This window comes from Bombina bombina, chromosome 6 (assembly GCF_027579735.1).
Source record: "Bombina bombina isolate aBomBom1 chromosome 6, aBomBom1.pri, whole genome shotgun sequence".
NCBI classification, from domain to species: Eukaryota; Metazoa; Chordata; class Amphibia; order Anura; family Bombinatoridae; genus Bombina; species Bombina bombina.
Window position 1 is genome coordinate 377,167,734 of NC_069504.1, and position 12,065 is coordinate 377,179,798.

At 36.5% G+C, this 12,065-nt stretch overlaps 1 protein-coding gene across 1 annotated transcript in view; it reads right to left on the bottom strand.

Annotated features, from left to right (window-relative positions):
• Positions 1-12,065, bottom strand: part of CFAP43 (cilia and flagella associated protein 43) — a 491,704-nt gene that overhangs the window by 167,177 nt on the left and 312,462 nt on the right. Inside the window, exon 28 of the mRNA XM_053717078.1 lies at positions 8,777-8,896. Coding sequence (XP_053573053.1) covers positions 8,777-8,896 — 120 coding nt within the window. The remainder of the gene's footprint in view (positions 1-8,776; positions 8,897-12,065) is intronic.

Here is a 12,065-nt window from a genome sequence, read left to right on the forward strand (position 1 = left end):
GAACCTTGTGGCATTATAACATATTATACATTGTGATCCCTCATAAATGGCATTCCAATCCATCTATATTCACCTTCCTTTTCACACCCATTGTTTGTAAGATTTTTCTTAAACTATTTTTCAACAACTTTGCAATATAATTTCATTGTTTATTTTTCCTACTTTTCATTCAATTGAAAAGCCTTTTGTAAGCCTTTTGAATAAAAGGTTTAGCCAAGAATCTAGATTTAACAGCTGAAGCCTTTTGGCCAGTGTGTGGATCCAAGAGAATCAACAAATTAGAGGATTATTACAATCTTAAATAGCATGTAAACAGAATTATGATTTAGAGGATTAAGACAAAGAAAAGGAACTACCATTTCCAGATTGAAGATACTAGAAGAAACCTCCTTTGGTACAAAAATCTAATTTAGATAAACCACCTTATTTAGGTAGAGGCTCCCAAGAAAAAACATAATTCTGAAACTGTACCGTCTAGGACCATAACTGAATGTCTAAACTGAGCATAGGCTCAAAGGGAGAGGCCTGCAAAAGTCTTAGAACCAGAATAAGGTTCCAAGGAGGAGAAAATTGATAAATCCCTGATCTTATCCTGACTAAAGCTTGAATAAAGCTCTGTATGTCAGGAAGATTACTTTGTGAAGTTACATGGAAAGTTCAGAAATTTGACCCAATAAAGAACTAGTAGATAAACCTTTATCTAATCCCTCTAGTAAAAATTCAAGGGGTCTTAAAAATATAAGGACCCTTGAGACAGCAAGTCATGTTTCAGTGAAAAATACCACAGAGAACAGCTGTATAGCTATACCAGATCTGCAAACTAAGTTCTGCATGGCTATACTGGATCAATCAGAATTACTGATGATAGCTCTTGTTGATCCGAACAATCATTCTTGGCAGCAGAAAAGATGGAGGAAATATGTAAGTAAAATGAAAAACCAGGGAGCTGCTAAAGCATCTATCCGCTCCACATGAGAATCCTTGGATCTTGCAAAATATCTGGAACGATTGATGTTTAAAAAAGAAACTATCAGATCTATCTCTAGTAAAATCGATCAATCTATAATATGTTTCAAGACATCCAGATGAAGAAATCATTTCCCTAAAGGAAGGGATTGATGACTGCTTCCCAGCTGATTACATCTGGGATATAAATTGCTGAACTTGTTCAGAGATTGTTCTCTGTTCAAGACAACATTTGAGTAACCTCCATCACTAGGGAACAGCAAGTTCTCTCTTAAAGAGAGATTGGCCACTGTGACATGGACTGATTGAAAAACACAGAATAGTCTTCTTTCAAGCGAAGCCAGCTCAAAAGGAACCTGAAGATTGCACAGAATTCTAGTAGGATATTTATTGGTAGCCTCACCTCCTGAGGAGACCAAACTCTTGGTGCCCTCCTGGACCCCCAAACTACTCCCTAACCTGAGAGATTTGCACCTGTAGAAACTACTGTCTAGGTCACCTATACAAAATATGCCCCCAGAGAAATGGATTGGAAATTACCCACTAGGGTAGAGATTTCCTCACTTTAGAATCCAAGAGGATTCTTTAAGAAAGCTGTGTATAGTAATAGCTCCCTAGACATAGCATACATACATGATCTCTTAAAACTGTTCAAAGGGAATAGAGTCTTATAGAAATTGATTCAATAATGACTCTTAGGAATGAAAACATGGTTCAGTGGAGAAAAAGAACTCTTTGAAACAATGATTTACCAATCATGCTTAAGAAGAAACAACAAATGTTTGTTTGTATGAGAGAGCTCAAGGTGAATAGAAATATAAAGGTAAGCATCCTTTAAATTTATCATGGACATATATTTACCCTTGAGTACCAGAGGGAGAAAAGTTTGAATTGTTTCCATCTTGAAGGTAAGAAACTTGAGAAAACGAATTAGAGTTTTTAAAAATAATTAAGTTATAAGGGCTCAAAGATATATGGTTTAAGGTGTTTGAAAAAAAAAAAAAGGCTGCAAAGGACTTTAAAGGGACAGCCTACACTAAAATTGTTATCGTTTAAAAAGATAGATAATGCCTTTACTGCCCATTTCCCAGCTTTGCACAACCAACATTGTTAGATTAATATAGTTTATAACATTTAAACCTCAAAATTTAATCACATGCTTTTGTATTTGCTTTTCACAACAGGAGACTGCTTAGTTCATAGGGGCCATAAAGATAACAATGTGTTCACGCCCGAGAAGGTTTTTAAGATTTAGCACAACACAGTATTAAATGCAAGTCAATAGATAATAAATAGTCACAGTCATGTGATCAAGGGGCTGTCAGAAGATGCTTAGATACAAGTCAACTTGTTTGTAATATTTTGGTTAGTGAGCATTGACTTTTTCCTGCAGTCACAGTAGAATAATAGTGACTGAACCAGGCCAAAAATTCCATTTAAAAGTAGAGATAAAAGTCTAGTCCCCACATGCCCCACACTATACTCTCAGATATCCCATTCAGAGAGGAATTTCGTAATGACATCAAAGACATCAAAGATACATTCTAAATAAAGAAGCAAGCATTAAAAAATTATTAGGCTTCTTCTTGTCCCAAGTCTTCTGTACCATTGGGGACTTAAAACAACATAATAGGTCATCTCCCTCCACAATTCTTACTCTTAAAATAAAAGAACTTGAAATCTATATTTGCCATTTAGAGATAAGATGTACTCAACAGCAGCTATTGAGAATTAAACAATTATTCTATTACAAAAGTAATAAAGCGGATACTCTACTAGCAAACAAGCTTAGAAATCGCACCAGTCTTGCATGCATACAGCAGTTAAAGCATGACGCCCAGGTTGCCCACCTCTCTTTACAAATCATAAAAATGCTTTGCCTCTTACTATGAATCCCTGCACAACATTAAGCACTCACAAACCACTACCCCAGCTTCCAGACTAGCTATCCAAAAGTTCCTGCACACTCTTAAACTCCCAACCCTAAATCCTGAGCAACAAGCAGCCCTGAAAACTACTATTTTGTTAAGAGAAATAAAGTAGGTCATCGAAACATTCAAACCACTTAAAGCTCCGGGCCCAGATGGCTATCCAGCTCTTTTTTTATAAAACTTATCTGACAGAGTTGGCCCTAATCCTCTTATGTTTCTTCAACCTAGCTGGGGGACTGGGCACATTCTGTGGGGAATTCCTGGAGGCGTCCATTATGACTAACCCTTAACACACAAGGACCCCTCCATATGCTCTATTTACAGACTGATATCCCTGAGCAATACGGATATCAAGATCTATTCTAAAATCCTGGCTAATCAAATATCTAAATTGCTCCCCTCCTTAATTAACAGTGACCAAGTTGGGTTATATCACTAATCGAGAAGGCCCAAATAATACCTGGCGCCATCTTAACATTTTTATGGAAGCCACAAAATTAAACAGACCCTTCTCGGTTATCTTACTGGACACCAAGAAGGCTTTCAACTAAGTAAGAGGGGAATACTTATGGGAAGTGATGGACCCCTTTGGGTTCCCCCAGGATATTCAAACTTATATAAACGCTCTCTACTCTACCCCTACCATCAGAGTGAGAGGACTAGGATTTTGTTCTGCCCCCTTCTCCTTATCTAATGGCAACAGGCAGGGCTGCCCTTTGTCTCCCCAACTGTTCACTATGGACATCGAGCCACTAGCGGAACACATAAGACAAGATTAAAACATGAGCGGTATAACTCTTTTTGGCACTACACACAAAGTAGCACTTTTTGTTGATATTACAAATTTATACCAAATCTACTATCTCCCTTAGAGTATTTTGGTAAAATCTCTTACTACAAACTCAACCACACCAAAACAGAAGTATATACTTGGGGCTTCTCACAACCTTATTTACAGCAGTTAAAAGATACCTACAAATTTAAATGGAATATTGACTCTAACACCTAGAGGTCTATATATCCAATACCATCCCGCAATTTATTTGCAATAATTATACCCCCCTACTGAACAAATTACTGACTCTTAAATCCAAATGGGATTTTCAGTCTATCTCCTGGCTAGGAAGAATCATGGCCTTGAAAATGTCCTTTCTCCCGAAGTTGACATACCTATTACAATGCCTCCCTATACCTCAATACCTACTATTACATTTCCAGAGTGGCTTTACTAGCTACATCTGGCAAGGTAAACAAATGCATTTTGCCCATAGGACTCTTCCCCAGGCCTCACTGGGGTATAGCCTAACCTTCTGTAAACAGATACTGCGAGGCAGCTATGCTGACTCATATATCCCGATGGGGCACAGAGTAAAACAACAGCAGATGGAGAGACCTTGAACAAGCCTCTCTCCCTCATCAAATCCAATTATGCAACCTAATTTGGACTCCTCCCCAATGTTACAGATCTTTAAATATAGATAATAAAATAATCTCAGAATGCTTACATTTGTGGGATAGAATCTGTCACTACAATGGGATAGCTCCTCACCCATCCCCAGTCCATTCTATTTCAGGCCTCACAACAGGACTTCCTAAGAGTTACATTAACTCATGGATTAAACTAGGAATCTCCAAAGTCTCAGACTTAATGCCACCAACCCCACAAGACCAGTTCCCTGCCCTAACCCAACTAACAGAACCTCTCACTGTCCCTCCCCATTTGCCTTATATCGAATATATACTCAAATTACAAGTATGCTGCGAAGTTGGGGATTCAGCTTGGGAATTTAAAGGGAATCAAAGAAGGAAAGTATATAAGCCACTTTCTACACAGTATTCCCTCATGGAAGGTGCTGTGCCAGCCCATAAGGCAGCTCCTATATCTAAATGGGAAGATCAATTGAACACCACCATCCCCTTACAAACCTGGCACAAAACTATCACATTAACCACTAAAGCCATCCACTGCACAACATTATTTGAAATGTATTACAAACTTCTAACACACTGGTACTATGTGCATACTAGACTATTTAAATTAATTAATAGCTCCTCACCTAACTGTTGGAGAGGATGTTGACAACTAGGAGACTCCTTACATATATGGTGAAATTGCCCTAAACTCTCCACATTATGGAACAGAAGCTTTGTCTCTTTAGCCAGCCTTGGTATTCACCTCCCTAAGACCTCCGCTCTGGCACTATTACATATCGGAATACATCCCCTATCTAAACACCAAAGATACTTATGCATATATTTATTGACTGCAGTCAAATTATCAATAGCAAAAATAGGTAGGGGGCGCCCTATCAAGGAATATAACAAAGGTCTTGTCAGGGTAATATTAATTAACCAATTAGTGTACAAACCTCAGTGAAGAGTGATATTGTATCTATACTAGTTAAAGACTAGTGTTTATATATAATAGAAAATATATATGTACCTCCTAAGAGAAAGACAATATATGGTAATATATATAAAATATATAACACACAATATTAGTGGTGGCAAAAAATCTATATACCTCCTAAGAGAAAGAAATAGGATAGAAATATCAGCAACCAGAATACAGGAGTATACAAATAATCAACACTCTAATATGGAGTTACCACATTGTAAATTGATTAGTCCAATACACTGTGTTACAAGCTTGTGGAGGACAGTTGGTCCTATATTGGTAATAATAGTAGTGGTGATGGAAAGTCACTGGGATGAGCACAGGCAGCTATCTGTGAAGATCCAGGCCGGGATCCAAAGCAGCAATCTAAAAAGACAAGAAGAAACAGAAGCGCCACATGGCCCAATATTGTCTGGTCCAGAAGATAGATATGTGTGAATATACAATATAAACTCACATTTAAGAAAGCACTTCAAGTAGTGCTATCACAGCAGTCTGGGATTTCTATTAGTCACCCAGGAGACCAAATTCCGGTATAGATGTGATGTCTAGATAAACAACATAAAGGGACAAAGGTGCCTATATGGCCTAGTATTGTCTTGACACATATGAGTCAGTGAGTTATTGAATAAGGTACTCACATTTGTTGTAGCATCTCCTTTGATGCTATAGAGGCAGGATGGGATCAATAGAGGTGGGTGTGGTGGGTGACCGTATTGATCTGTGATAGCACTACTTGAAGTGCTTTCTTAAATGTGAGTTTATATTGTATATTCACACATATCTATCTTCTGGACCAGACAATATTGGGCCATGTGGCGCTTCTGTTTCTTCTTGTCTTTTTAAATTATCAATAGCTAGAACTTGGAAAAAAGAGGCTCCCCCGAGTTGGACTTCTGTCCTAGACATTATGGCATATATTTACTCCATGGAAAAAAACATTTTCTTTACTCTAGGTAACATTGACCTTGTCAAGCTCATATAGTCTAAATGGGATGCTAAGTATAGGCCCAACTGGCAACCTGAACATTTTTTACTTCTTAATTTACACCATGAGGCCTATTTATTAAAGGTCTGTCGGACCTGATCCGACAGTGCGGATCAGGTCCGACAGACCTCGCTGAATGTGGAGAGCAATACGCTCTCCGTATTCAGCACTGCACCAGCAGCTCTTGTGAGCTGCTGGTGCAATGCCGCCCCCTACACCCTCCTCTTCCCCTGCCCCTACCTTTCTCTTAACTTCACAACTTTCTCCCCCTTATCCAATTCTCTCTACCATTATCCACTTCTCACACTTTAGCTAACTTCCCTCTTAAGCATTACAATGATACACATCAACAACCTATGAAGCTCGCATATATTTTACATAACTTTTTGTATAACTTGTTTGAATTCACTACGTCATGCTATTTTTACTCTTTGTACCGTTTTCTGTTGAAACTCATGTCTTAATAAAGCTTTAAAATTAAAAAAAAAAAATTCTAGTCTTGCAAACCATTTTAGTTGACCATGGTTTGAACCACAAGGCCCATTATGACAGAATAGATAATGCCATATTTTTAGCATGAACATGATTATATCAACATGCGTCACAAATGAAGTCATTAGCAGATCTTATAAGATTTAACTTTAAAAATTCAACTTCAAAATAAGTACTATACTCTAAAGGAATAGTAGTGCGAAAAGCTAAAGAGGAGAAAGCGCCATCCACTATAGGAATAGTTTCCCAAAGCTCAATTTTAGAAACCGGTAAAGGAAACATCTTCATAAACCTTGCAGCTTGATTATAAGGAATACCTGATGTGTACTATTCCTTAGTAATTATTTGTGTAATAGCTTCAGGAACCAGAAAAAAAAAAACTCTGGAACCTATGCAGTAGGATTTAAAATTCATCCTGTACACCTAAAGAACATAAAAACCACTTTTAGCAGAGCGCGAAGATGTTCAAGTTTGAAGATGAATGAAGAGGATTCAGAATCCTGATCAATGATGCCTGCTCCTCTAAAATGGTTTTACCTGCCAAAGACACATCTGGAGAGTCAGAACCCAACAGAAGTTGTTTAGCAGATATGATTCTTTCTCTTTCTCCTAATTTGATAATAGAAGTAAATTATAAAGTTAATTAAAAATGTATGCTCTATCTGAATCATAAAAAAAAATGATGGGTTTCATGTCCCTTTAATATGAAAAAAGGTTTGTCATTGCTTTAGATTAATAAAGAGACAATGAACATGGAAAGCGCACCTAAATATACTGTATGCTTAACTCAGGGCACAAAATTTCAAGCCCTAAGTCACTAGCCAGCCCAAAATGTTACTCGCCACATTTGATCCCAACCACTACCTACCCATACCACACCCACTTACCCACCTTCCTTTTGCATATGTTTAGCCAATGTGCAGTCATTTTTTAATATGGTTTATGTTTTATACCATAACTTAAATAATGCAACATACAGTAATAAATTAACAAAAACAAGTGCATAGCCGTTAGCAACATCAACTAGGGTCCTGGGGAAGACAAAAGCTGGGCAGAAAAATGTTGTTGAACTAAAAGTGCAGAGAGCGTTGGCATTACAGGGACATTAAACCCAACATTTGTATTTCATGATTAAGATAGAGCATACAACAACTTTCCAATTTACTTCTTTTAGCTAATTGGCTCCATTCTCTTAGTATCCTTTGTTGAAAAGCATATCTAGATAGGCACAGGAGCTGCTAATTGGTGTCTGCACATATATGCCTCTTGTGATTGGCTTACCGATGTGTTCCGCTAGCTCCCAGTAGTGCATTGTGACTCCTTCAAGAAAGGATACCAAGAGAATAAAGCAAAATTGATAATAGAAGTAAATTAGAAAAATGTTTACAATCATATGCTTTATCTAAATCATAAAAGAAAATGTTGGGGTTTCATGTCCCTTTAATGTGAGGTCATAGCAGACCTCGAAAAATTGTTTTATAATTATCATCTCTCATATATCTTTCTCCACTGCCTCTTTTTTCCAATCTCTCTTTTTACCCCCTCCCTTCTCTCTTAGGCCATATCTTTTCTTTTCACTCTCTCTTCTCTCTCATATCTCTTCACTCTTTCTTAACACTATATTTTTCTCCACTCTTACTTTTCCTCTCCAATCTCTCGCTGCCTCTGTTTACCCTAGAGCCCTAGAGGAATATCATATACTTGCCTTTTCATGGATATTTAATATCCCTTTAGATAACATATTTGTAGCAGGTAGCCCAAGATTTACGCACTAACTTTCACTCGCCACTGTTAAATTTTCAATCGCCAATGGCTACTGGAAATCTTGAGCCCTGCTTAACTAAAAAATGTATGTACGTGAAAGAACAACACTTAACGCTATAAAAATGTTTGCCACTCAAAAACATTTATGGTAAAGTAAAATGAGTTTATTGGTTTGTATATTTCACCAATCTCTTTCAATATGGTTTGGAGATGGACGTCCATGGTGTACATTTTTACCTGATAAATGACCATTTCTGATTTCACTTTCCTCTCAAACAGTCTGGTTAAAACCTCATCAAATCCTTGTGTCGATTCCATAATAGATGACTGAATCTTTTTCATTTCTGCTTCTAGTGTCTAAAAAGGATAATCAATTTGAGAAGCTGTGATGGTTATATAGATTACATGTGTACTACTAGACTTAAAGGGACACTGTACCCAAAAATTTTCTTTCGTTTTAAGCAACTTTCTAATTTACTCCTATTTACTCCTCTTGGTATCTTTCTTTGAAATGCAAGAATGTAAGTTTAGATGCCGGCCCATTTTTGTGAACAACCTGGGTTGTCCTTGCTGATTGGTGGATAAATTCATCCACCAATAAAAAAGTGCTGTCCAGAGTACTGAAACAAAAAAAAAGCTTAGATGCCTTCTTTTTCAAATAATGATAGCAAGAGAACGAAGAAAAATTCATAATAGGAGTAAATTAGAAAGTTGCTTAAAATTGCATGCTCTTTCTGAATTACAAAAGAAAAAATTTGGGTACAGTGTCCCTTTAATAATCTTACATAATGGAAGCATGTTGACTATAACTTATTTCAGAGTTACTCCCATTTCTAACCTCTGAACAGTCAGGAAAAGAGTTTGTGTTCCCAAAATCTAAACATGTTCTAAAATTTGTACATTAAAGTGAGATAATTCAGTGCATTTTTCAAACAATTTTCCAAATTACTTAATTTATCAAATCTGTTTAATTCTCTTGGTATCTTTTGCTGCAAGAGCAGCAATGCTTTACTGGACACCTCAAAAGAGCCAATGACAGAAGACATATATGCATAGCAACCAATCAGCAACTAGTTCCCAGTAGTGCATTGCTGTTCCTGAAGCTAGCTATGTATGCTTTTCAACAAAGGATACTAAAAGAATGAAGTAAATTAGACAACAGAAGTACATTGGAAAGTTGCTTAAAAATGCATGCGCATCTAAATCACAGTAGTTTAAATCTGATTTTACTTTCCCTTTAACTGAACAATCTAGCTGACTATGCAAAGTATGAGCTAGATTACAAGTGGCGCAAACTTTTGCACACAAGCAATATCAGTTTTCTTTAGCTTTTTGCATAGGACGGAAATAGCACTCATATTTACACTCGCTGAGTTAGCGTGACTGAAAAGCTCACGTAAATGGCAATGTATTTTAATGCACAGGGCTATAATATATATACGTGCCTAAATAATAATTCCATTATGATATTTAATAATGTGTTTTACTGTGTATTTACTGTACATATTTAACATTACAATGTTCTTCACATACAGGACTGTTATTTTTATTGTAAACACATATTTCTATATATATATGTATATACATATACCTGCATATCTATTATTATAGATATATAGGTATATATATATATCTATTTTACATTAACATTACTATATATATATTTATATATATATATATATATATAGATATAAAAAAAATATATATATATATATATAAATGTAAAATACGCGTAACACGATTTGTGTTTCATAATTTATGTCTAACACATTGTCAGGTTCGTGCACATGAAAACTTTATCTTTAGGCGTGTTATTGAAATAAAAATTTTAAAAAATATTGATAATAATAATTATTATTATAGATACTGTAAAATAGAATCCAAATCTAAATAATGCCAAGAATATATATACAGTATATATATATATATATTTATTTTTTTACAATATCTATAATATTTAATCATTATTTTTAATATCTATTTATAATATTTCAATAACATGCTTTAGGTTAACTAGGTTTTCATGTGCGCGAATCCAACACCGCGTTAGACCTAAATCGCGAAACACAAATCATGTGTATGTGGCGGCATAGGGGTTAATAATTAAGTACTACTGGTGGGTATGTGGCGGCATAGGGGTTAATAGTTAGGTACTAGCGGTGGGTATGTGGCAGTGTAGGGTTTAATAGGATAGCTACTTGCTGTGGGTATGTGGCGGTTTAGATGTTTATTAGTGAAGTGTTAGTTTGCGATCGTGGGGTACTTTCGTTTAGGGGTATTAGGATTAGTGCTTAAGCATTATTGCGGTGGTTAATTATTCCAGGGATCTTTTACTATAAATCGCCAATATGGTCGCCAACCATTAGCATGTATAGTAAATGCCTCTCGGCGATGCTGCTATGTCGCCAGTTTGGAATATTTTAACAGGCTCGCTCGACATAGTGGCGGAGCCTTTGGAATATTTTGCTACCTCGTAGCACTTTCGCTCATCTGGGCCTCAATTTGTTATGCTTTCTAAATTAAAACCTGCAGGATAATGTGTTCCAAGTGTGAAGATCCAATATGCTTCAAGCAATCTCACCGTCGCTAATTTCTTTTCCTCCTCACAGATTATTTGTTACTTGCCCAATACCCTGACATCTAAAATGTTCTAAAGAGGAGGCTTGTACATATATAAAGTGTCTACATAGGTCAGAACAAGGTCTAACTGAAGTTGTATAATACGTATGCTCCTTTACTCTGGTTCTGATCTCTGCAGAAGTCATTCTGCCGTACCACAGTTTACACTAGCTATTAAATACACCATATAACTTTTTAAACAATTCATTAAGCATCTTATTGAATAAGCTCTTTGTGTAATTGATGAGGTAAAACGTCCAGTACATAATCACAAGTGTGACAATTTACTACATTTGGATGAACCATTGAAGTGCCAACAGCTACTTTTGGTTATGAGTGCTGCCTAAACTATGACCCACTGCCACATCTAGCACGCCAGTTTTCTTTGAGTGCCCCCCATTACTACTTAAAATCAAATAAAACAGAAAGAGAAGTGCTCTCTCCGGAACGAACGACAGCTCAGTAGCTTGTTCTATGGCAATTTACCACCTGGGTGCAGCCTCTTTTAGCCCAATAGTGCAGAGATGAACTTTCCTTTACAACCTGGTTCTGCCTAACAAGTTAAGTCCAGCCCCGAAATACCAGGCAATTGGGTTAAAAAGCTACTCCCAGGAGGTAACTGGGCAATAGAACAAGCTAATATGCTACTGTTCATCCTGGCAGATTGCTTCTCTTTCTGTTTGTGCTTAAAATCTAATCAAAAGCATGTGCATTTCTTCCATATTTGTAATGTGATTATAATCAAATTTGAATCTGAGGCATTATCTAGTAGAAGTGTGAGTTTGATGTAATGTGGCCTACGATTATTGATCGGCCCACTGCATAAAAAAAAGTGAACCCTTGAGCTCACAGACCAATTAAAATAGCAAGTAGTGGAACTGAAAAGAGAAAACATTTTTATAGCAAG